This window comes from Chelmon rostratus, chromosome 4, assembly GCF_017976325.1.
Source record: "Chelmon rostratus isolate fCheRos1 chromosome 4, fCheRos1.pri, whole genome shotgun sequence".
Taxonomy (NCBI): Eukaryota; Metazoa; Chordata; class Actinopteri; order Chaetodontiformes; family Chaetodontidae; genus Chelmon; species Chelmon rostratus.
This window is the reverse complement of record NC_055661.1, coordinates 29215097-29240260: the sequence shown is the minus strand read 5'-3', so window position 1 is coordinate 29240260 and position 25164 is coordinate 29215097. Positions and strand designations below refer to the sequence as shown.

General features: G+C 44.3%; 1 protein-coding gene across 2 annotated transcripts in view; it reads left to right on the top strand.

The window, feature by feature from the left end:
• Positions 1-1700: 1700 nt before the first annotated feature.
• Positions 1701-25164, top strand: part of LOC121605009 (phosphodiesterase 4D interacting protein) — an 80136-nt gene continuing 56672 nt past the window's right edge. Inside the window, exons 1-3 of one of the 2 annotated variants that reach the window (XM_041934721.1) lie at positions 1701-2183; positions 5062-5114; positions 8420-8487. In XM_041934721.1, the coding sequence (XP_041790655.1) occupies positions 2158-2183; positions 5062-5114; positions 8420-8487 (147 nt within the window). In that variant the 5' untranslated portion in view covers positions 1701-2157. Of the gene's footprint in view, positions 2184-4786; positions 4910-5061; positions 5115-8419; positions 8488-25164 lie in introns of those variants that run through there. The other variant, XM_041934722.1, reaches the window with a different exon arrangement.

Here is a 25164-nt window from a genome sequence, read left to right as displayed (position 1 = left end):
GTAGCAGCCTGGCTTTCACAAGTCTGCAGCTTTCAGGCATGATTTAGGTGCTCTGCTCAGATTGGGCAGTTAATAATAGTAATGATAATAAGACATTACCACTCACACGATGAAGTAGTTCATTTCTCAAAGGATCTGTTTGCATTTTTGTCGTATTCAAGTCTTGGTTGCTCATGAAACTGGGGAGTTGTTTTGCACCATGCAGGAAGCTGTTGGTTTGTCATCATCCTGGTGCACTGAAGGCCACTTCAAGGTCTGTTATAGGAGAGCTGTAAGCTGAGAAGTGTCGTCACTGCACGCCACAAATTTGGAACATCAAATTCTGAAGACAAACAGACAATAAAGAGGCTAATCTGACCTTTCACATGTTGTGGATGAAAAAGGTCCTCGTTCGACAGTCCACGCTGGAAGCTGAGCTTTCTCAAACACACCAAGAAGGAACATTTTTACAGAATGGTCCCTGCTTACAACTGCATTACCACACAACTCGAAAATAACTTAAAGAAAGAAAAAAGAAATGTTCATTATGATGGATTCTCTGTCTGCAGCAAGTCTCTGTGGGTTAATTCTGTTAGCATACAGAATTTAACTAGAGGCTGTCTGGTGCGTGTAAATCAACCTAAAAAACTGTGGAAATTTAGAAAATTTAAATTTTAAATTTGTTGAAAGCTGTAAACCAGCTTGCTGATCATGGCTGGGTGTCACACATAACTAAACAAATAGTTCTAAATCAGCATAAATAATATGAACATTTCCTTTATTGGCACGGTAATAAAACTCCAGTTCCTGTAGATGTTTCACAATAAAAGCCTTCCAGCCAGTTGAAGGGATGATGTAGCCTGAACAGCTGGGTGTGTTTTATTTTGAAACAGATTGTGAAACAGAATGTGCAGCAACAGCAAAGAGCCGCAGTCAGTTCAAATGGTCGCAGGTCAGAACTCAGACTTGTGTTCACATTAGAAGAGGGTCCGAAGGTCCGTTCCTCTGGTCAGCTGAGGTAAATAAAGGCACCGTTTGATCATTTATGGTGATGAATAACTTACTGTAAACCACCAGAAAGGTCAAACAAACACACAAAAAAATTCAAATGAGGGGTTTTGTTCCAGGAGGCGCACAGAAGCGCACACTCCAGAGGACCACACCCTCCTGTTGGGAGGAATTTCATGGACGTTGATCCAGACCTCCGCCGCCGCGTCTTTGATCCTGAGCCTGAATGTGCTGCTGTCTGTTTGAATCCGGTCAACACAGCTGCACCGTTTGTCTGCTTTCTATAGACTGATAAGAGACTCAGTTAATGGTTTTTAGAAGAAAGATCCTCAGATGTGTGTGTGTGTGTGTGTGTGTGTGTGTGTGTGTGTGTGTGTGTGACCTGTAGGCAGAAATGTGAAGCAGTTCGATGTGTGTTTTGTGTTGGAGGAGAGTGACTGGGTTCATACCTTGTTTTACCTGCTGGAAGCCTGTCCCAACATGTCACACACACCTGCAGGGGGAGGAGGGGATGCATAAACACACACACACGCACACACATGAAAACACACGTATGTGGGTGCCCTTCTTGTCCTCCACCCTCCCTTCAAAAAATACCAGAGGCAAATAGTCAATTGACAGTTCAGTGACTGTTTTACAAGCAATGGCAGGAAGATGTTGGTGTGGTTTGTGCACATGCTGAGACACACACACACACACACACACACACACCTAGTGAAGCGTCTGTTTGGGAGCTTGCTGAAACAGATCACTCTTTCATGCTGAACCAGGCAGTCTCTGTGTACCTTTGCTCCCCACTGGTGTTTACCTCCTCTCCCTGCCGCTGCTCTCTGCCACGTCAAATGACTGCCTGGGTGCTTGGCTCGCTCCTCCGGGAGCCTCGCGGCCAAACAGCCTGACTGTGGTCACTCCGCTCTGGGTCTGAGGAGTCAGAAACAACTGGCTGGAAGTTTCCCACCAGCTCGCTGCGCCTCTGCTTCTTCGGCTGCCGTTTTGACTGTGCGCCGCAGCAGATAAACGGATGTGTTCAGGTCTGTGGGGGCAGTCCGACTGAGCGCCCCTGCTCACCTGACGGCTGGGGAGATCCTGGGAGAGCCGCTGTTGGAGCCACTGTTGGAGCAGCTGGAATCTGAAGTGTGCCTGTGTGTGTTTTCTTCATGCAGCTGAGGAATGAGTGGATATCTTTATAGAGGAAGGTAAGAGTTTTTGGATGATAACAGCTGTTGTGATGAGTCATGGGGGTCGGTTTGGTGAGTGTGTGTGGTTTGTCAGCTGTGGTTTTCTCTGTGCTTCTGTGTGCATGTGTGGCTGAGCGCTCATGAATGTAATGTGAATAGAAAAAGCTCTCCTCTGCCCTGAATGCAGATGAACAAAGTGGAAAAAAAGAGTCTTCTTTACTTTACATAGCAAAGAGGACCTTTGTGCCAGCGTTACATAACAAGGTCTCAGCTCCCACAAGTGGTGTTCCTGGATGGCAGGCAGCTATTGGCTGAGCTAATTTCAGTCATTTCAAAGTAAAAGCCTGAATTATCTGTGTTTATAACTGTCATTTTACCTCTTCAACCTGCCAGACACAGCAGTGGGTCTGTGGTGTATGATGACAAAGACACAGAACTTTAAATATGTTTAGGTCCTGAGAAATATCTTTAACTCCTCAACAGTTTTCCTTTAGTTTAGGTTTAGGGTTCATCTTATTCAGCACAATCGGACGGTATCACACTGTTTATTCTGTGGGTCAGATCCTCATTGAAGCTATGTGATGTTCACACTGAACAAAATATTCAAACTCAAGACTTCATGTTTTATATGGCTGCTCCGCTCCATCAGATGGAAATATTCATGCACATTTTCCATTCATTTCCATTCATTTTCAAAGTTCATCTTTGAAGTCTTTGGAAAGTTTACTACAGTATAACATAAACCTGTGTGAGTTTCATCAAAGTTTACCTGAACAGCGTGAGTTTTGATTACAGTAAGGAGCCACACGACTGCTCAGCGAGGTCTAAGGAGTTAAAAAGATGAACCAAATATCCAGAATATTTGCTTTGGATGTGACGTTGCAGCCTTTTAAAACACAAAATTGTTTGACTGGGAGACGAAAACACTAAAAAAAATTACCTTTTAAAATGAAAAATAAGTGTCAGAATGAGCTCGGAGGCCTGCAGTAACAGTTGGTTGTCGAGCTCCAGCAGACCGTTGTTGATCGTCTGAGGAGGTTTTGGCTGCTTTAGTTGACTCCTGAGTATGTTTTGAGTATTTTCTGTCTTTATTGAGAGCCAGCAGTACAGAGATGACGGGAAACGAGGGCAGAGAGATGAAACAAAGGTCCCCGTCTTCGCTCCACAGATGGGGGGAGAAAGCAGCCTCATTGGCTGTTCTGTTCATGTTCATCGTCTTCACCTTTTCTTCATCCACACTGTGAGTGGAAGGCGGCAAAACAGCAGAGAAGTTGTTTGTTCTTTGTGGTGTGTTCAAGTGCAGCTTTCACCAGTAAACATGCAGCCACACGTCCTTCAGCCTCTTTATTTGAAGCCGGCAAACAGTCGACTAACCTGAAGACGTGCAGTTTAGAGAAGCTACACCAACGGTTGTTCAGTATTTTTACATGATTAATACCACAGACTAAATTCTAAACAACCTAATCTGGATGTGTCAATACTTTAGGGCCGAGCTTTAGTGCCGTCTGACAACGTTCAATACAAGAAAATCTCTTCACACCAGCACTATTACCCTGATTTATCTCCCATATCTGACACAGACTGCTTCAATGAAGTGATGGGGTGACACAGAATATACAAGTATGTCATTGCACAGAAGATGATGTCACACTGTGTCATGAATGCACTTTAATGTGACTTTTTCGGGGGAAATTCAAGGTTAAGAGGTTAGCTCATCCTCTGCTGAGGTGTTTGTTGAGTTTCGTGGCAGTGGAGGAGTTTCTCTCAGGTTAGGGTTCATTGCATCAGTTGTTTGAAATATTCGTTACCATGGAGCTGATGTGCAGAGGTCTGATGATGAGTAGCAGCACATGAGAGCACAAATGTTGTTCTCGAGTTGTTGGTCTGCTGCCTGGCAGCTGCTGCAGGCTGTTAGAGGTGTTTACTGTCGTCTGCTCAGCTTCTATTGTCACACATTTGCTCGCACCTCCTGCAGCTCCCTGCTCCTCCAGCTGTCATCAGCATGGAGGTCACACACACACACACACACACACACACACCTAGGTGGTCAAGCTGTTAGTAGATGAGTGAATCCTCTCCTTTGATTCCTGTGTTATTCACACACAATGAGTCGGAGCTCATTACGTTCTCACCCTGACGTGAAGCTTCCTCGTCTGCCTGATCTGCACTTTACTCAGTAAGAGCTCTTTACAGCCCAGCGGGATCTCTTTGACTTAGTCTTGCGCATTGATTATTCATGAAAGACTCTGAGGACGTGCTAATGGGGAGAAATCCAGATCACATTCCTCTGATCCTAAAAATCCTTCTTACTGACCAACTTTAAGCCGTGTTGAGACGGTGCTACAGTGAAGCCGGAAGTCTTTTTTTTACTCTTTTAGGTAATAAAGCTTCACTTTACCAGTCAGTGAGGTCTTTTTATTATGTAAATGCATGAAATGACGGCTGCTCTAGAAAGGCCCTGAGTATTTCATTTGTTAGTAAAGCCTGGACCAGTCGGCGGAAGGATTTCGTGGGTTCTTCCACTCTTTGTTTACTGTGTCTCGGCCGGTGAGTGATGGCTGCGTGACTTAAAGCATGCGCTGACTCAGTTTCCATCACCAGTGTGTGAGTGTGTCTGCTGCCTCTGACATGTCAGTGGGAAGCTCCCCGTCAGCTCTGCTCACCCTCCGCTGTTTTTCACCCTCTGTGCTTTTGAGAATTTGCCTCATTTTCAGTGACATGTGAAGCAGACGCAGCGCCAGCAGGTAGGTTCTAGCTGGAAAAACAGCTAATTAGCAGAAATCTGGAAAAGCAGGTTTCCATGCAGGGATAAGGAGCAGTGTTTGGCTGCTGGTGGGGACACATGGCACAGTGTTGAGTCTGAGGGAACTGGGCTGACAGCTGTCTCTTGTTTCAGGCACTGCGGTGCAGAGAAGCGGGCCAGGCCCAAGAGCATCGGACCTATGATGGGTAAGTAAATATCCTAATTATATCTTAATTTCAGTAACTTTCTAAATTCTCTCATCTTTCATCAAGGTGTTCTTTGTCTTATTTGTTGTACTGAGTCGACTTTATTCGTTTATTTTCCAGGAAAACGGTAAAACATCTCGTTACAGTTTTACCACGCTCTCCTGATACAAGCTTCTGTGCTGACTAATTAGCAGTTTGTAGGAGCAACAGTGTGTTGCAACAATACGTCTATGAATGACTGAGTGTGTGTTAGCAACAGCCACCACCCTTTTAATAGGTGTGTGTGTGTCGTACTTCACATTTTGGGTGTTTGACAGCCGTGGCTACATTTAAACAGCACTGCAGGGAAAACAGGATCATAAATGTTCATTCTACAGGTTCTGTAACTTCCCAGGACGTTTCCTTGAGCTATGTACTAATGGCACTAATAATTTACAACATAGAGAATATTCTGAGAAAGTACTTATCATGTAGTTGCAGGTTTGATAAAGAAACAAGACATGATGAAGTAGTTTCATAGTTATTTGCAGTTTATATTGATTTTCTTGTAAAGTAAATGTATTTTATTGGGAATGAAATGGAAATGTTTGTTTTCTGTTCATCTAACCTGCTGATCACTAACTGAAAGACTCCAGGGGTTGAACTGGGCATTAATTGGAATTAATTGACTGAAAGTGTCCCTGTAATTAGTACTTAATTGCATGATTTTAAGAAATTAAAGATAAATATCAGTTCCTTTCTAGGAAATTAGTAGGAAACTGTGGGGCCTGTAAAATAAGCAGCACCAATGTTTTCCCTCCTGTACAACAGGTGTGCATTTCAGTGATGGTGTGAATATGAGACAAATCACAGACATTCACACATTTTTAGATAGATAGATAGATAGATAGATAGATAGATCAAAAGGTGGACACATAAGGGCATGCAAAATAAGAACAAGATCAACTTTCTAGTAAAGAACAACTTTCAAGTAGGAGGTAAAAATACAATACAAAATACAGAATAACAATATAAGAAAAAATAGTGAAATAAAAATAAAGAACTAGGCTATCCAGGATAAACATCTTAACAGCTGGCTATCCAGGATAAACATCTGTAGTACAAGATAAACATTTGAGCAGTTAAATATGTGCACAGTAGTGCAGTTGTGCAAAATAACAGTGTGCAATAGTCGGTTTGTCCACACTTGGGTCCAGCATGTGGATGTGTGTGTGATGGAGTCCAGCATTTAGATGTGTCTGTGATGGAGTCCAGCATATGGATGTGTGTGTGATAAAGTGCGTGTGTCCATCATTAATTGTGATTTGGGCCATTTTCATCCGACATATTTCCCAAACACTCCCTGTATTTATGACTCCGATTCTGATATCTGATCTGAGCTGCTTTGACTTCGATCAGCACTTTGTTTCAACATTTGTGCTTGTTTGCTTTGTTTAGATGAGAAGATGATTTCAGCTACTCGTCTGTGTGGGCAGTACAGAGCTGGAGTCAGGATGGTTAGCTTAGCTTAGCCTACCAACACCTACAAAACACCCTGATTAACTTTGATTAACACTGATTAACAATTAATTGTGAAGGATACAGAGGATGGCTTAGGGGGAGAAAATCTCACTCTCGGAAAGAAAAGACACAAGCATGCTTCCTAAAATATTAAACTATTAATTTAAGGTGAGACATTCAGGGTAGTTTGCCTTGGATTAGGGTTTGGACAAAGGGAACACAACATCTCAGTGAGTACTGCACCACACCATATTTGTGTGTGTATGTGTGTGTTTGCGTGGTCGTGGCCGTGCGTCATCGGTATCAGCGCTGTGTGATTCGCTGCACTCTGGCCTGCTCCAGGCTCTGCAGCAGTTAACATCCAGGGCCTCCGTCCAGAATACCTTCTACCTTTATGTGACAGAGCAGCTTTTTAATAATATTTAATGTGCCGCAATTTTAAGGAACCGTCAGAAATCGGTGCTCGGCCAAAGCGTCTTGATTACACCCCTCGGGATCTGGCGCTCCACCACCCCCCCACCCCTACTCTGCTGCAAACTCACTTGGCCCCGCTTTTAGAGGAATAAAACACGAACTATTGTACAAATCCCTCCTGTGTGGAGTTTTCTGGGAACGCTCCTGGCCTTTTAGAGAGGATAAGTTTGGCTTTGAGACGTCTTAAGACCTCTGGAAGTGTTTCAGCTGGACAGGAATACACCATGTTGGTCCTGTGTGTGTGTGTGTGGACACGGCCCATATATCCAGGTTTAATAGGGTTATAATGAGGCGAGGGTTGATCGGGGTGTCTCAGAGATGCTGCTCAGAAAGCCCTGAGGCGTTTAGATTTCTGTTAGACTGATGATTCTCACTAACACTGGGACTGTTTTAATGCAGGTAGTCAGGATTTATGAGGATTTTTAAACAGATGAGATGCATTTATTTGCATTAACAGCAGCCTGCTGGACAAAGCCGGCCTGTGTGTGGTTTTTCTGAAAATGCCGCTGATCCTCCATTAAAAAATGTTGACAGGGCAGCCTCTACTCAAGGTTCACTTATTTGGTTGTTCTGGGGCTTTCAACCACATCACACGGTTTTTCATCAGCGGGGAACATTAGAATGACATGTCAGACTTCAGAGCGCTCAGAACGATGGAAACCTTTCATCTGCTGATGAAGACCATGTGAGTCGTTCAAAAGCTGAATGGAGATTAGCTTGTCGCTGAATCCGTTGACCTGTATTGAGTCTCCTGCAGAGGTTGGACACAGGCACAGTTTCAAGCTCATTCAGGCTGCTCTAATGGCCGTCTGATTGGGTGTTTGTTGGGGCTGTAGGTTTCCTGATGGGAACATCTGCAGACGCTGCTTCGGTCTGAAAAAAACACGACCATCTTCATCCTGATATGCAGGCTACGCGGTCTCTGCTGGCTCCATGAGGACCTGGAGTTTCTGTTAGCGTATAAACTTTTATCTCATGGTCATTGAAACTGAAATCAAATAACAATATTTTTCCGTTTCTCATACCAAACATAAGTAAAAATGACACGGCCGGTTCTTTTGATGCCTTGTCAATGAAATTTTTTTTTTTTCATGATTCACAATTTATTGGTTTTTCACACAGAACAGGTATACATGTATACATGTTGTAAATGCCGGTCAATGACATTTCTGAAATCTGAAGCTAACAGAGCAGAAGAAGAACCTAAAGCCAGGACTATAGAGGAAGATGGCCTCACTGCCCACCTGGTCTTTCTGCATCGCTCCACCTATTTGCCTTTAAATGTTTGTTCGATTTGACGCGCTGACGTCTTTCTCTTTCCGTCTGTGCAGATTTCTCGTGTGATGAGACAGGCAAAGGCCCACCGGTACAGATGCACAGCCTCAGAGAGTTTGAACAGGTAAGAACACCTTGAGACTCACATGATGCAAGCTGTGCGATACGAAGAGCTCGACGCTGCGGCCGTGCTGAAAGACTCACCGGTGTTAGCACAGCGCTAACTGTGCGTCGGAGGTGTCCGGGCTTGTCTCTGCTCTGTGTAATGACTAGGTGTGTTTGAGAAGATGATGTGGCAACTGAAACTCTGCGTGAGTCAGTCGCTCCTGCTCTGCTGCTGACTCTCCACATGCTCTTTCTCTTATTTTGTCCACACACGGATAATAAGGATGCTGCAACTCCAGGTTTTTCTCCTGGTCCTGATCCAGGTCATTGAAAGTCAAGTATCTGCCAATATCCTGTCTCATATCCATATTTCCACATCATACAGCTGCACAGCGCACATTTAGAGCTCCTCTTCATCACAGCATCCTTCAGTGTCCCCTGTAGTGATTTGAATGATGTCCTATAATATTTAATATATATGTGGATTGTCTGCGTGGATCTGTTGTGGATCAGTTTTCCACCAGCAGTTTAGAGGTTTGGCGCCCTGAGAAATGTTCCTGGTCAAATTACAGTCCTTGTTGTCAGCTGATATGAATCAACAGAAACTGCTGATTGTGGTCTGTGTGTTTGTGCTGCTGGTGTTGTTGGTTGCTAATAATTTAGCCTGTTTTTGACAGCTGCAGGACGCAGGATGTAATGGGTTACGATAAACAAAGGAGAGGAAAGGGTCGGCCTTTGTGTATTTTGTGCATCTTTTTGTCTTCTTGTTGGCCCTCCATCCACACTTTCCGATTGGAAATAAGTTCCACCACTGAAAATAGTGCTATTCCAAATTATATCCCATTAACACCAACATACTACAGACAACCTGCTGTGCTGTGTGTGTCGACCCGTCAGGAACATGGCTGACACACACGCTCAGGGTGTCGGCACTGAGATATTTTTCTGTTTCTGTTATTCGACACCTGCACTAAGAGACTGGGAGTTTATTTTGGAGGCCCAGGATTACGGTTTCCTTTCGTTACCTGATGTCATTTATGAGCCACGATCACATTTCAGTCGCCTGATGTCAGAAACAAAAAGAGATGTCAGTGACATCTGTACTGTGTTATTGCAAAGATTTACCCTGCTCTTCGTCCGACTGCTCTACATTATGGCTATAATTGGACCATTAAGTTGTTTCCTGACAGACTTTAACTTTAAAAGACGATAGAAAGCGGAGATTTAAGCATTTTTCTGCAGTTTTGTTGCCTTAGTGTGGACATGGACTTCAATAGAACTAATCTGAAATTGCAAAAGGCATGTATAACATCATTTTCCTTTTGACAACTAAACAGCTCTTTCAGAAGTTTCAGTACTGCTGTCTGCATGGCCGTCCTTGATCATGGCGAATTCCTCTCACAAAGACAGAATCCAGCATAAAAAGGAGAGATATGAACAGATAAATGAAAGCCACATATACAGACTTATTTTGAGAGTATGGAATCGAGCCTTCTTGGCTAAACGTCTGCTTGGTTTTGAACAGAGAAGATGGGAGGCGTAGTTTTCCTCTGGTCCTGGTTCTCTGCCAGAGTAATGGATTCTGGGAGCTCTGCCAGGTGCATTATGGGTCTGATATAACTCTGGAGGTGCTTGCTGCAATTACCCTGTTCCCCTTTTAGTGAAGGGCAGACGGGGGAGGTGCTGGTTGGAGTAATGCTGAATTAATGTGGAGGGTTTGGGTTGTATCGAGGAGAAGGTCAAATGATGTGAAATATGAAACCGCAGCAGGATGAGATCAAAACCACTTCCTGCAGAGAGAAACGTCCGATTGACTCGGAGACGCAGAGAAACTGTCTCTCTTCAACACTTGGACTTTTTAAACGTGTGGTGATTTATAGAATCAAGAGCAAATGTTTTAAGTGTTTTGCATCACACCTCATTTTAAATCACTTAAAGTCTTTCTTTGCAAGCTTTTGCGCAATCCTCCTCATCAAGACCTGATCCAGATCTCGAGTTTGGCCGTTTCTAACATTCAGTTTGCAAGATAGACAGTGATCTGCATCTCCTCTTATATTTATGTAGGTATTCAGTAAATCCCCCTGCCCAGAGGTGGGCATACGGCATATAGGCTACCAGTGCATAGTCACCACCACATCTCATCAAAGATACACACAAGCTGCAGTGAAGGGGTGCAGGTCCAGCCTGGTGTCTGTGACCCACAGGGAATGAATATCTGAGATGATTGAGGCCTTGACTTACAGACATGGTTTAAACTGACCTCTGAATCATAATGTTCTGACACGTTAGTCATAAATAGGTCAAACACATAAATTAGGACTCACGTTTGAGTTGTTTACGCCTGAGGACAGGTGTGTGCGTGATTCAGTAACAGGTTGCGTGTTTCCTTCTGCAGCTTTGAGATGCAACAGGAATCATGTAGAAGCTGCAGTAAAGATTAAAGAACTGTTGAAGGCTGTGTGAGTGTGGAGGAAAATGATTGAGTCCCACATATACACAACTGTGATAGCATACATTTCTGTGCTTGGATGGACTTCTTCAGCCACAACAGGTGTGATGCTGTTATAGTTATTTAATTGTGGAGAATGTCTCTACTCATACTCATACTCACTGTCAGTGTTAGGCGATTGCAGCTTTAAGTGGGTAAAATGCATCTTAAAGCGATATCGAAGCTATAACCATAAAGCTTCGTCCTCTCAGGATGAAGAGATATTTCCCCTGAAGCTGTGCGAGCAGAGGCAGAAAGCCAAACTCTCGGCTGATTGGTTGGAGGCTGCGGGCAGCTTTCCTTTGAAGTTTTCCTCTGACTATCCCACTGAGGGATGAAGGGATGAGTCATGCCATAAGCAGACATACAGTACAGACAGACTGGGAGGCAACCTAAACACTGGCTTTGTATGGAGGGTTGAGGAAAAAAAGGGCTGAGACTGCTGCTGTGGAATTACAGTCAATGTGCTGCAGACCTGCAAAGATCCTTCAAAGGACCAGGGCCGTGTTTTTACATGTTTCACACCATTTACCAGAAATCATACTTTAAATTCTCACTGCTCAACATTTTGCAGGGTTGTTATGCGTTTGATTGTGTTTTTCCCACCTTTGATGCAGCCGTGGTGTCTCTGACGCTGCTGTTTGACAACCAGCAGAAGCTTGAAACCAGCTTTTGAAGCCTCATTCATGATGGAAGCTCTGTGAGCTGTGTTTGACGTCTGCTCTCCTGTTGCTTGGTGCTACAATCTGCACCATTACACACAAAATTATTTCTTAATCCATTTTTATTCAATTTGTTTATTTTTAATATAGTGCAATAGTTTTTATGCACATGTTTATACATATTTAGGATAGTCTTTCCTGTCAGCTTACTGTAAGTTATGCATGTTTTGTGATATTTAGCTGCCTTAAATGTCTGTTTCATGAGATGACAGCGAAGCCGCTAACTAGCAATTAGCTTGTGAGCAGTGCAGAGTAAGGCCTAACTGGAAACCGCTGACTAGCTTGCTAGCTTGCTAGCTCACTGTTGAGTTAGCTGGCAGTTCTCACTGGCTCAGTGTGACATACATTTTTAAATGCATTGTTTATTGTCGGAGAAGCTCAGTTTTGGTATCTGGCAGCCGTCTTTTTCTCCATAGCTGTCAGCTGTTCTGGTCTCCATGTACTTCCTCTAAACCAGATGGTGAAGTGTATTTATGTCTCTGTGGTCCATGTTTCTAACCTGTAGTGTATAAATCTCACATAAGGACTCCTGGACTCTTCTTGATCAGGTATTATGGAGGCTGCGTTGATAGAAACAGCATTCTGTGACGCTTGTGATTGGTTGACGTCTCAGCCATTTTTAAACCTTTTTCCTGTGAGAACATGCGTCACGATACACACACGTCGCACCTGCGTTCCTAAATCACACGAGGTCCCCAGGTAAGGCTAATCCTCTGCGAAGCAAGGCCTTAGAAACCGTTATAAAACACGATGACACGACGTCACTGTGATGAATCTTCTCTGAGTGCGTCTGTGCTGAAAATTCAGAAACTGGCAAGAAACAATAGGAAGTTTACACTGCGAGGTTTTCAGGCGAGAGTTCAGAATGTGATTTATCTGATTTCCATCAGCGAGCTGGAATATTTACGGTTCAGACTCTCGAGCTGTAACAAACGGAAACAACTGATTTTCAATAAAGAGCAGAGACGTAACAGTCGAGGTCTTGTCTGAAAAGTTTCCACGTTCTGATGGAGCAGATTAAAGTTTGTTGACCTTTCTCTGCCACTGAAGTTTTACATTAAGTTTTTCTGACAGTGGTAGCGTATGCTGGTCCTCTCATCTTAATAGAGCAGTCTGGATTATTGAATCCAGGTTATGGCTGTGTGCGTGTGTGTGCGTGTGTTCGTTTGTCCTCTCCACATTTGCGTCAGTTTAAAGAATCAATCCTCCCGCCGGCTGGTTGGAAGAAACATGAACCTGCCAGAGCAGCGTTTGTAACTGTCAAACATCCACGCTCTGCAGTCCTGAGGTTTTCATAAAAGAAAAAAGAAAAATCACCCAATCAAAATGGCCCTTTCTCAAATGGCCTTTATTAGTCCACAGGAGAAATTGAAAGCACATGGCTGCCTATAAATGCGAATTCAAACCGACCGCAGAGACACTTAGATTGATAGAAGAAGGGGGAGGATTGCGTATAATTTTGGCCATTAAAACCTCAGGACAAATTAGGGTAGTTAATCTGTTATTTTGCCCTCGGTCTCAGTGTTCACTTCTAAAAAGCCACATTCGCTATGAAAGGTCTGTCAGAGTTGGATTACCATTACCAGAGTGGCAGTAATGGATCGCACTCAGTGCTGCACGCAGACCAAAACACAGACAGAACACCCGATCCTGCAGCTGACAGCGGGGCTGAACGCAGCGTGTGATTAAAACGGCACATTTCTTTTAATTCCCTTTATCTCCACAGTCTTTTATCTCCTCCTCACTTCTTGTGCTCTCCTAGTTTTTGTTGTGGCATTTGAAAATAGGTCAGAATACTGTGTGTGTGTGTGTGTGTGTGTGTGTGTGTGTGTCTGTGTGCGCACCCTCCAGCTGCTGGCTGTGATTCGCTGCTTTATGAAGCTGGAGTCTCCAGCTCTGAACAGTCGAATCACAGGAACAGTGATGCTGGAGAACAGGAAAACACAGAAACATCCAGTCGCCTGCTGATGATAGAGAATATGTTCTGATCTGATGCTCCTATCAGCAGAACATCATCAAGACCCTGGACCGGGTTAAAATAAGTACTTTGTTAGGATTAAGGGAGCTTCGGGGTCATGGTTGCATAGTTCAGGATCATGGTCGTGCTTTTAAAAAGCGTTTAAAGAAGATGTTTTGACTTCCTCCCCGTGCAGCTCTGTGATAACCTGACTGATAACCTGACTGATAACCTGACTGATAACCTGTCATCACTCAGTCAGCCGCTAAAGGTGTTTGTCACTTGAACATAAACAGACGTCATTTCACTGCACTTAATGAAATGACTGATGCCGTCAGTCTTGTTTGACAGCCTGTTTTTTTCTAACTGTAGCTACTGTGCTGCTACCTCTGGGGGTAATTGTCAGGTGTCGGGCTGCTAAATAGTTGCTGAGGTGTTGCAGCTGTAGCTGGTTGGTTGTTAGCAATACGGCTAAGTGGGTTTACCTTTGCTTTCTATGTGTTTCGGGACAATTGTTCAGCTTAGCTGGTTGCTATGGTGTTAGTAGGTAATAAATAAAGTTTTCAAGGTGTTTCTTGATGGTTGGAGAAGTTGTTGCGCTGGTTGCCAGCTGTGTTTCCACGTGGTGGGGAAGCACACGGCTGTCTGTTAAACTGTTTCAGGCGGATTTCTTTTTGTTTGTGTCGCCAACACTGCGAGGTGAGTTTTCCAGTATAAATATGCATGAAAGAGAAAGTCTCAAAAATCACATGACAAGCTCAACTGGTCACTGAGTTTAAACACGATCCAACAGGGCCTGGACAAACCTTTTAGGAAACAGAAATCTAACAGTAGAATCATACATGTCTTAAATGTTGTAGTGAACAAAGAGACAGAAAATTACTCAAAGTATGTTTCTGTCACCCTCCTGTTTGTCAGCACTTGCTAAACGTTCTTGTTAGAAAAGCTGAAAACTGGCTCGTTGCTGGACGCTGCAGCAGAAGAGTGTCTCTCAGATGTAAAGCCGAATGCATGAGTACAGATAATGGAGAATAAACATATAAAACCATTTATATGACTATTTTCAGACGGTCCTGATGAGCACAAAGGGAGAGGAGAGTGTTTGGACTCTCTGGAGCAGATGTGGTCCATGGGCACGTGAATTTGGGGTCAAATGGAGTTTTGTGAAGCCACAGACTTTAGCCGGGCAGCGCTGATGAGGCGTCACAGAGTTTATAATCTGGACGTTTGTCTTGGACTCGGAGAGCAGAGCAGAGAGAAAAGGAGCGAGTACGAGACAGAGAGGAGAGAACAGAACCGAAGAAGAAGATGAATGAATGAATTTTGGGAATTGTCTTCAGTAAAAATAACCTCTTTGAGCCGCGAAGGCTTTGGATGTGTTGTAGGAGAACAGAACAGGAAACAGGAGCTGTGCAGCTTTATGGGAACAAATATTTTCAGACTGTTCTCTTTATTTCAGGAAGCACCGTCCATATCCACTCTAGTTCTGCGATATTGAAGTACGATACAAATTTCCTCCTCTCCAGTTGTCTCAAATCTCCCAGTAAGAATAGATATTGATGCCAGGTTGTCTGTCGGCGCCCTCGCTGACCTGCACTGCAAAAAGCCTTCAGTTAAATCTGACGCTCGTCCTTTTGTTTTAGCGTGTAAATGATGGAGGACGTCTAGTTGAAGTTATAATATTTGTGTTTTTCACACATTGAAACACAAAAAATATGACTGACTGGTCGATGGACTGCGTGTAAAGAAACCTCAGATTGTACTCCGATCGAGACGAGATGGCAGAAATTATTTTGGGAATAAATCGCAGCATAAAGGAGAAGAGCTGCGTGACTTAACTGTGAAGGAGGCAAATGCAGTTATGAGCAGTCTGTAGCCAATCACAGCACAGCAGAACGAGACAAGGCGCGACTCTTCCGTGCCTTTAATGAAACAGGTCGGCAGCAGATTTTGACGTGATTGCGGCTTTATGATGTTTGGCGTTTTTTTTAACACGTCTTCATACCTAAATGACTGAATCGGTCGATTGCCAATGACTCCTAAAACTACACATATGATCACCGGTGAGTACCTGTGATAGGTGTGCTGCTGCTTCATCGTCACATGGTCAGCGTGAGATGATCGCCGTTTGCTTTGGTTTAGGTTGAACCGAACCTTCGTCGTACCAGAGCTTCATCGTTGTGACAGTCTTGTTTGTTTGGACTTTCCTGCTCTTTCTACTACGTCACCTGACTTCCTCCTTTGCTCCAGTCATAATAACTACAGCCACTAGAGGTCGCCACCTAACAAGAAGCGTAAATATAAATCGCAATAAGCTGCTCGCGCAGACGTTTCCGTGCGTGTGTTTCTCTGCTGAGGACCGGCTGGTATTTTTTGCAGTGTATCCGGTGGATGGGCTGATGAGCGTTAATGGATGTGCTGACAGGACAGGAGTCAGTTTTCACCGCAGCTGCACTCAAACAGGCTGCAGATCAATACACAGCAGCTCCGCTTTCAGATCAGATCAGCCAACCAGCAGATCTGCTCCAACTCAAGTTAGCTGTTCCACACACACACACACACACACACACACACACACACACACACAAACATACAGAAATGTTCTCAATGGCCGGTAGCTGGAAGGTGATGACATTTGCTTTTCCTCATCACATTTGCTCTAAAATCTTCGGTATGTGCTTTAGCAGAGACACACACAAAGACACATTCAGTGTCCCGAATGTCCAACGTCCATTCAGGTCACATGACGGCACCGAGAAAGTGAAACAGACGCTGCCGTCAGACATCATCAGCTGCAATCATGATCACCAGCAACAACATCGACTATTCACTGCAAAGTCTGCAAAGCGTGGACAGAAAAACAGTTTTTACTGGAGGAGTTCAGGAGGATTCGCCTCATGTGAAAGAAAATCATCAAAACTGGAGATTTAACAGTTTCAGTTTCTTGCACTTTAGTTGAAAAACAGTTTTCTGATCTTCTTTGACTTTTCCAGCTCAGTGAAATAAACTCTGAATGCCTCAAACATACCGTGAAATACCGAAATACCGTCCTCATCACCAGTGAGACATCTTTATTATAACATGGTTAAAAATTGGTTGGTTAAAAATGTTGCAAGAGTTGCTTTCATCACTAATGATGAGGTGATCTTCTGGTATTATTTTATGTTCTGCTCATTCATTAATGATGCATAAGTATCTGTATTTAATCAAACTAACAGTCGACCTGGGGACAGGACTGCTGGTTGGCTTCTGGGTGTTGGGAGGTGATGCCAACTGGACCCCTGCAGTGAAGTCTTGCTCCAGACAGAGTTAATCCCGCCATTTAAAAAAAAAAAAATCACAAATGAAGCATTTTTGAATCCAGTGTTCGCAGAGTAATTATGGTTGACTGTGATGGCGGATTTCCACCACAATCATCTTTACTTACAAGCAAAAACCACATAAAGATGTCATCAGCGTCTCGCAGCTCGGGTGCACTCTCAGTGTAGTTTTCAGGGAGGGTGGCTGCCGCTGAGCTCAGACGGGCTTCTCTGCGCTGCACTAGCGCCACCATCTGGACGGACGGCGAGAATGACCGGCTGAGAGGTGCTCCGAGCTCGGCTTTGTTAATTGATCCCAGCCGAGTGCAATAAATTGGTGCTCCTCTCCAGCGGGTCAGGGAAGACATATTGACTTGATCACGGCGTCGGTCATGGATGATAATTGTTCAGTTAAAGTGTACAGTAATCTGCTCCCAGCGGTAACACAGCCGATTACCGTCAGGCTCTGGCTGAACACCTGACAGGCTCCGGATCTGGGTTTTATTTCTGACAAGCTTGTGTCTTATTTTGTTCCTCGAAAGTATCGAGGAGCATCACGAATGCTGGTGTGTAAGAGACGTCACCTGGCAGGAGGTCATCTTCAGCACCTCGGCATGGGTTTATATCTGTGATGCAATGTCTGTGTGTGTGTGTGTGTGTGTGTGTGTGTGTGTGAATCCTTTGATGAGCTACATGTTCACGTATGTTTTCTCTGTTTGGTTTCCAAAGCTCCATTGTGTGTTTTTTCTTTTATTCAGAAGATATTTAGTGTGTATTATATTTCAGCGTCTCCCCTTCCCTGAAGCCACAGATCATGTGGAAGCAGTTACAAACAAAAAGGCAAAAGAAGAAGAAAAAAAAGTATTTTTATGTATCAGTCTTCTACTTAGTGGCAGGCCGGATCCTGCAATTACTCTGACAGTACAGGCGGCCTTTAATGCCAGGGTCAGAGACGCAGAGAAACCGCAGCCTGTATACAGTCTGTACGTCCGACCAATCGCCCGCCGAGGAACACGTCCCATGTAGAGGACAGCGAACCTCACGGTGACGTTAGCATGACTTCACAAGACACAAACCTCGACTCGCGCCGGCTCATTCAGAAAAAGGCAGCAAAACACGTCACCTGGGAGGAAAAACACGTCTGTCGTGATTCAGGCTGCGTCAGTCATGAGAACGTTTTAATCAGCGCCGAGACGCAGCGAGTCGGCTATAAACTGCACAGCCGGCGGTCGAACAGCCGGAAACAAGACTGACTGGCAGTGAATGCACCAAAAATGTTTGTTTTGATCATTTAGCATTAAAAAATGACTGAACACACAGCGTTACCACAGTACAGCAGGTGGAGCGAAGCTGTCAGAGCTAACAGCTGTTTACAGCAGCCATTATTTTAATGTTAGCCACAAGCGCTTTAGTGTGGACTTAAATAATGAATAAATCTAAAAGTAGTGAAGAATAAGCTAATTAGTGGGGGGTTGTTACTAAACCCTTTGGATTCTTCTGCTTCCTGATTGGCAGTTACCTGGTCACAGGTACAGGGAGCACACAAACTCTGCTGCCGCTGCACATTTTTCAACAGACTTGAATCTGGAAACCATGTTCAAACCACACATGCTAATGCTAATGCTAATGCGAGTGTCAGAAAACTGCAGCTGTTCTCTGGTGCCACAGTGAAGCTACCTGGTCTTCAGCTGGGCAGCAACAATTATCAGGTGAGATCATGACATTAGAAACTCACCTTCAGCGTCGCTTTAGGATGATTTGATGGATTTTAGTTTGAACTTCACATGGAAAAGGATTGTGGCTACTTTCATCAGCTATCGTCTGTCTGCAAGCTGACAGACTTTTATAAATAAAAGATGTGTGTCAGTTGAAATTATTCCAACACTTCCTGTGCACTACCTGTATATGTCACAAACTTAAAATTAAAGTTAAAATTCAGTGTCATTGTAGTGAATTCATAGAGATGTCAGGTGAACATGGAGGACGGAGCAGCAAATTAAAACAGGAGCACGTCTGACTTATTAAAATAGTGTAAAAAAAAGTCCTGGCTAATGCTACTATGCTAATGTTACACAACCCTTTTAAAATTATTTCAGAAAAGAAGCCTGATCTAACTATCTGATCGCACAATAAGAAAAGACTGGTACGACTCTCTGGTTTTGATGCTCGCTGGCACGTTTCCGGCAGCGAGGTACGATTCTGCGAGCGTGCGTGAATGAATTCAAACATTCACAGCTTTAGAAAACGTCCTGTCCTCGTCCTCTCCCCCGCGCAGGATAACCATCTAATCAGAATCAAGCGTGCGGGCCAAACGCTCAAAGGCCAAGAAACACAGAGGACCTAAAATCAAATGTTGACGCAGCACTTCTGCCTGCTTCAGATCCGGCTGGACAGACCTGACCTCTCGGCTCCGACCTGCCGGAGAGCTGGCGATGTGCTTCTATCAAACCCTCCCTCCATTAGAGAGGAAATTGAATCTGGATTTTTACAAGGTTCCTTTTGTATCTTTTTAGCCTCGCTGCTCTGATTGTTCGTAGGTGTGTTTCCCATCAGCCGCCTGGTTGTTGCAGCTTATTACTGATGGACTGACTGATGGTCTCCATTTGTTATTGTTTTATAGAGTCTCTCTGCGGGCTGGTAATGGCCAGATCTGTGTGTAATCAAAGCCATCCCCTCCTCTCTCCTCTCTCTTTTCTCTTTTTCTCTCACAGATACATTCTGCAGATTCTCGCGCTCTGTCTTTCCTCTTCTTCCCCCCCCCTTTAAATCTCTTTCTCTTTTTCCCTGTTGGAATAACTTATAAAAGGTTGTGAAAGAGCGACATGTGCAGAGCAGACCTCAGAACAGACAGACCTCCCTCCCTCCCCTCCCCTCCCCTCCTCACATACCAGAGAAAACTCACCCACTTGCCAGAGAAAAGGGAGGAAAAATTTTTGTTTGAAAAAAAAAGAAAAAGTCTGACTTGGACGCGGTCTGTACGAAGCCATGTGTCATCATTTATTTCCAGTGTCGGTTCCTGGAATCAGCGCATTAGAATGGGGTGTTGAAACTGAGAGTTTTTCTGCTGTGCTTCGGGGACAGGTGCTTTTTGGTAAAAACCCTTTGACTTATTGGTGATTGAGGGAGCCTTTAAATGGAATAATTGCTAGCAGAGGGGGGGGAAGGAAGACCAGGAGCGAGGAGAGAAACTCCTGATTTTCATCAGCCGCTCGCCTCTCTATTTGAGATCTTCCTTCTTGTCTCTTTCGGTCTACTCCTCTTCTGTCTATCTGCCTCTGTTTCTCTTTATCACTCTTCAGATTGTTGGTTCAGCCACTACTCAGCAGCTTCTTTTCACGTGCGATCGGTCTGCGGGGCCCTTCAACATGTTTTCAAGCCTGATTAGATTTCAAACAGCCTCGTTCTTCCTGTCCAGCATGTCTCAGGTCAGCGGTGGTTAAATGAACTGATGCTACTAACAGCTCTCTGTTGTCCAAAAACTATTAAAAACACATCAGAGCCTCACTGACATGTTCCTTCATTACCATGAACACACACACACAGACACACACACACACCCCCCAACAAATGCTCTATTTCCTCCTGTTTGCTGGATAGAAGCTACAGTGAGCAGCTGTTCAACGAATCTACTGAAGCTTTTGACTTTTTACGTGTGAGGTTTTGGTCTTCAGTCGGGACCAATGGGCTTAGAGCTGAGAGCTGCAGACAGGAAGTCAGGAAGCATTAAGAGACGGACTGACGCGCCGTTGTCGCCTTCTGCTGTGATCGCAGCAAAGATGGCCGTCGTGTCTGGAAATCTGACAAAGCCTGGTTAACAAGGTGTGATTTTCATTTTATTGGTGGGCATAAGCGTGATTTTTGTGAAAATAAAAGCGTGAAATGCTTCACATCCATGCTGGGTCACGACAGACTGCTGCGCTCCTCGAGTAGATCGCAGAACGCATCTCTCAGCACGTCCTGTTGTCTTCATAACTCCTCATGATCTCGTGATATTTTACAGCGAGGTCAAAGTAACGTGTTCGAGAAAGGAAAACCAACTTATTTTTACTTTTCAAACATTTTCTGAAATTGAAATTGTGAGTGTGAGAAACGGCGGTAAGTCGTGTTTTAAAAGAGATCAGAGCTTCTCCTCTCTGCCCTGTGAAAATATTTTCAGTGGAACTTTAGAAATGAACCGTCGCGCTCTGCACTGACGGCCTGCTGCCTCCGCCCCCGCTGCAAAAACCTCACATCTCCAACATGACCTCTGTCCAACACACGTTCACCTTTCCAGCCCCGATGCCCCCGTTAGCTTTCTCTGACAGTAACATTTTCATTCATTTCACATTCAGGTGAGCTCGTTGCAGATGATTAGCATGTTGGTGCTCCCTCTCTTTGTCCTCCGGCTTTGGTCTGTGCTCCTCCGATGACTCCTTCTGCAGGAGTTATGCATCCATAACTACTGAACCACTACAGAAGCTTTTTTGGAGGAACTAGCACTTTAGAATTTATGTTTCACACATGCTTAGACTTAGGCCTTATTACAGTATATTAGGATAATTTAGCAGAAATTACCAAACCAAGAATAGTCTCATGCCAAACTAAACATTCTGTGCCAGCCCGTTTGAGACAGTCACATATTGTAATTCCCCCTAAAATATTCCAGAAACTTGAAGAATCATTTTAGACCCTTTTTTCAGATTTCATCCTCCCATGTTTTCTATCTGTGTGTTTACTTGAGTTTTAAGTAAACGTGTGGAGGTCACGGCGGTGGATCGGCACGAAGCACGTCCGACTTTCACTCAGGAAACCTGCAATTAGTGTTTTCCTTTTTATTAACGGTAACCACCATCTTTCCCAAAGCTTAACCGAGTGTTTTCGTTTCCCAGCCCTGAACATACCGTAGCTCTTACACACAGATATTGTAGAAAGCAAGAAAAAAAAAATGGCATCAGAATAAAGCTGTGGGGTTTAGCAGAATTGCCGAATGTCAGCATCGGGTCGGACAAAGCCGAAGTGCTCCGGGACCAAACAAAACTGTTGTCGAATGTAAAAACTCCATAAGGGAAAGTTTAAAAAAGAGGCAGTGAGGGAAAATGAGGGGAAATCATCCAGGGGGTTTTCAAGCTGTGGAAAGTTGACCTTTAGCAGATAGCAGGTTTCTGCAGGGCACAGACGATTGGCAGGTAACCCACAAACCAGAAGACTGGCTCGGATCAGACCGGCCCAGCCTGCGCCAGCCGGAGTTGAGTAATGCTGTTAGTAAATACCAGGCCAATTATTGCTAACAAGGGCCTAATTGGAACCAGATGAACATTTATTGAATTTGTCAGAGAAAGGTAGAGTGGAGATAGCTAATGAAGTGCAGCCGCCGCGCCGGGCCGAGCAGCCAGGCGCTGAGGGAATGCATAATTCACCTGGCAGCGCCGCAATGTTTTCCCATGTTTGTGGTTTTATACTCATTTAATACTGCAGAGACATTTTAAGGCAAAAGGGAAAAAAGTCCATTTTATTTACAAGAGCAAAAAGGCTCCGCAGTGGATTCTTGGAGATGAGCAGACGAAGAGTCCGTTTAGTTCCTGAAGCCGAAAATCTGAAACATTTCAAGTATTCACGACTCGAAGCCGCCGAGTGTCGAGCTGATGTCCCCAAGTCCCCTCAGTCCTCACTGTAATTACATGTTTGACTGCTTCACACAGAGTCTCTGAGTGACACTGTGGCAGCCGTCAACACACACACACGCGCGCACACACACTCACACACACACACACTCACACACACACATCCTCACAGACTCCTCTCAGCCCTGCTCAGCTGTCACTCGTTATGTAACGTGGGAAATAAAAGCAGCAACACGTGTAACTACAGAAAGTCTGTCAAGAAGACGCATTTTCTCTCTATAAGTACACTTTTGAGGTGATTGTATTTCACTTGAGTATTTCGTGTTATTTTGTGCCGCTTTACACTCAGGGGGGGAATGTTGTTCTTTTCCAGGGTGCAGGACACAGCGTTATAAACACAGCTTTGTTCCTGTCGCCGCCACTGAGCTCGATAAGATGCAGTGACATTTATTTACTGATCTCGTTATTTATCTTATTTATCCTGTTTATGTGCCCTATCCTTTATCGTGATTTTTACTACTTTTATGTTCTTATATTTATCTTCTTGAGGTTTTTTTGCCTTTTAGTATGTTTCATTGTGTGTTGTTTTATCTATTTGATCTTATTTATTTTATCCCTGTACTTATCCATGAAGCCATACTGAGCACTGTCACTTTGATCAAGTACCAATTGGTTTGCTGTGAATCACTCTCTGCAAAACAAATCTACCCTCGGGTATAAATAAAGTAACCTTGAACCTTCATTTATCTGACAGTTACTCTACAGATACAGATTTTACGCTGCAGTGCTGTAGATGAAACTAAACACACATTAACAGCTCCAACCACCAGCTGTACATTCTGCTTCATGCACTACTGTGTATTTATACTGCATGTAGCTGCTTTACTTTTGATACTTTAGTGATACCTTTGTTGCACATCATGCTTTTAACACTTTTGTACTTTTACGTAATAGAATATATTCATGAGTGTTAATTAATATAATAATTAATAGTAATTAAAGCGCTTTTTGCACCACTGCTTCAGTCAAATATCACATGTTCATACTGTACATACAATTCTGCCTCTGTTTACTTAAAGCTGCAATAATCTGTCATATAAAAACACAATGGAGTAATATTGTGTACCATAATGTGAAAGTGAGCTTCCGTGAAGTTAGTAGACAGATGTCTACAGATGTATGATCATGTGTGGTCACATTACGGCGTTTACGGCCACACAGGAGTTACCTGTTGTGACTGGTGGGGATCAAACTGACGGCATCGGTGCTTCTTCAGTCTCTTTAAAGCTCAGGGAAAGATTCTGGTTGTTAACACACACCGCTGGCTGGTTTGAGAGAGGACAACCAATCAGGACACGTCCGAAGCGAATGCCGGTCCAGCGTTTCGACCTCCACGCTCAGCCGCGTCTGAGGAGGCTGCGCTGCTTTTAATTGGCTCGCATTCTGAAATGAGGATGACGTGACCTCTGCCCTAATTCATTCCTCCATCCTCTTCTTCCTCCTCCCTCCATTACATCATTCATTCCTCCTTTTACCCCAGTTTCCCCACAGCCCTCCCCTCCCTCCCTCCCCCCGCGCTGCCTCTTTGTCTCATTATTCAGCACAGTCGCTTCTCATCCTGCCAACTGATGGTTCAGTGCAGCCGGGCCCTCGGGCTCCGCTCTCTGTCCCTTTGATTTCCATCCACAGACAACAAAAAGGAGGGCACGCGTCCAGTGTATACAGTACATGCACACACACACATGCCCATGCATGCATGTGCAACTGTACACACACTGTGCTTCATGTACATATACTGCAGGCCGGCACGTAGCCTGTGGAGCATGTGAGTCCATCTCTGCTCACGTCTGTACAGTCGATGCTGGTCCACTGGGTCTGTGTCAGGTTTAACACCGTCTCATTCCACTGTCAAGGTAGCGATAATAAATACGCAACTTCCAGGTACCCTTTCAAAATAAAGCTTTCTGAGAAACATTTCACCAGGTGGTTACAGTTTGGTTAGGTTCAGGACATAGATCATGGTTTCGCTTTAAATAACGGCTTCCTTAAAACAATCAGCATTGGTTTCACATGGGACTCAAAGCCTGAACGTCGCATAACGCCCCCTGCTGGTACTACACCTTCATACACGCTTGTACTTTAATGCATGGACGAGGCAAACCGTCACACTGACAGGCTGTCCTCAGTGGATCAGGGGATCTGTTAAGTATATTTGGTGTAAGACTGGATTGGTGTGTGTGTGTGTGTGTGTGTGTGTGTGTGTGTGTGTGCGTGTGCGTACAGAGATTCTTTTGGATGAAAGCCTCAAACCTCAGAAACTTAAATTCTTCAGGAATAAGGGGAAAATAGTCCAGCAGCTAATTACCAGCCATGTGTTTTTGTAATTACAGGCCAACAGTGGATCCATACTCAGCACATAACGAACATGTGCAGCCGTGGACTCCATCAGAGCTGCCTGTCTGCGCGACCTCCGATAGTTTAAAGACATTATGGTTGACGGAATACAAGAAAACACCTGAAATGTTTGTACCAATCACAAGCAACCGCACGAGTCCACGCACTCCCACGTTTCTGCACAGGAAAAGTGTGTGTTGTGTTTCCTCTGCTGCCACATGCGGCAGGAACACCAG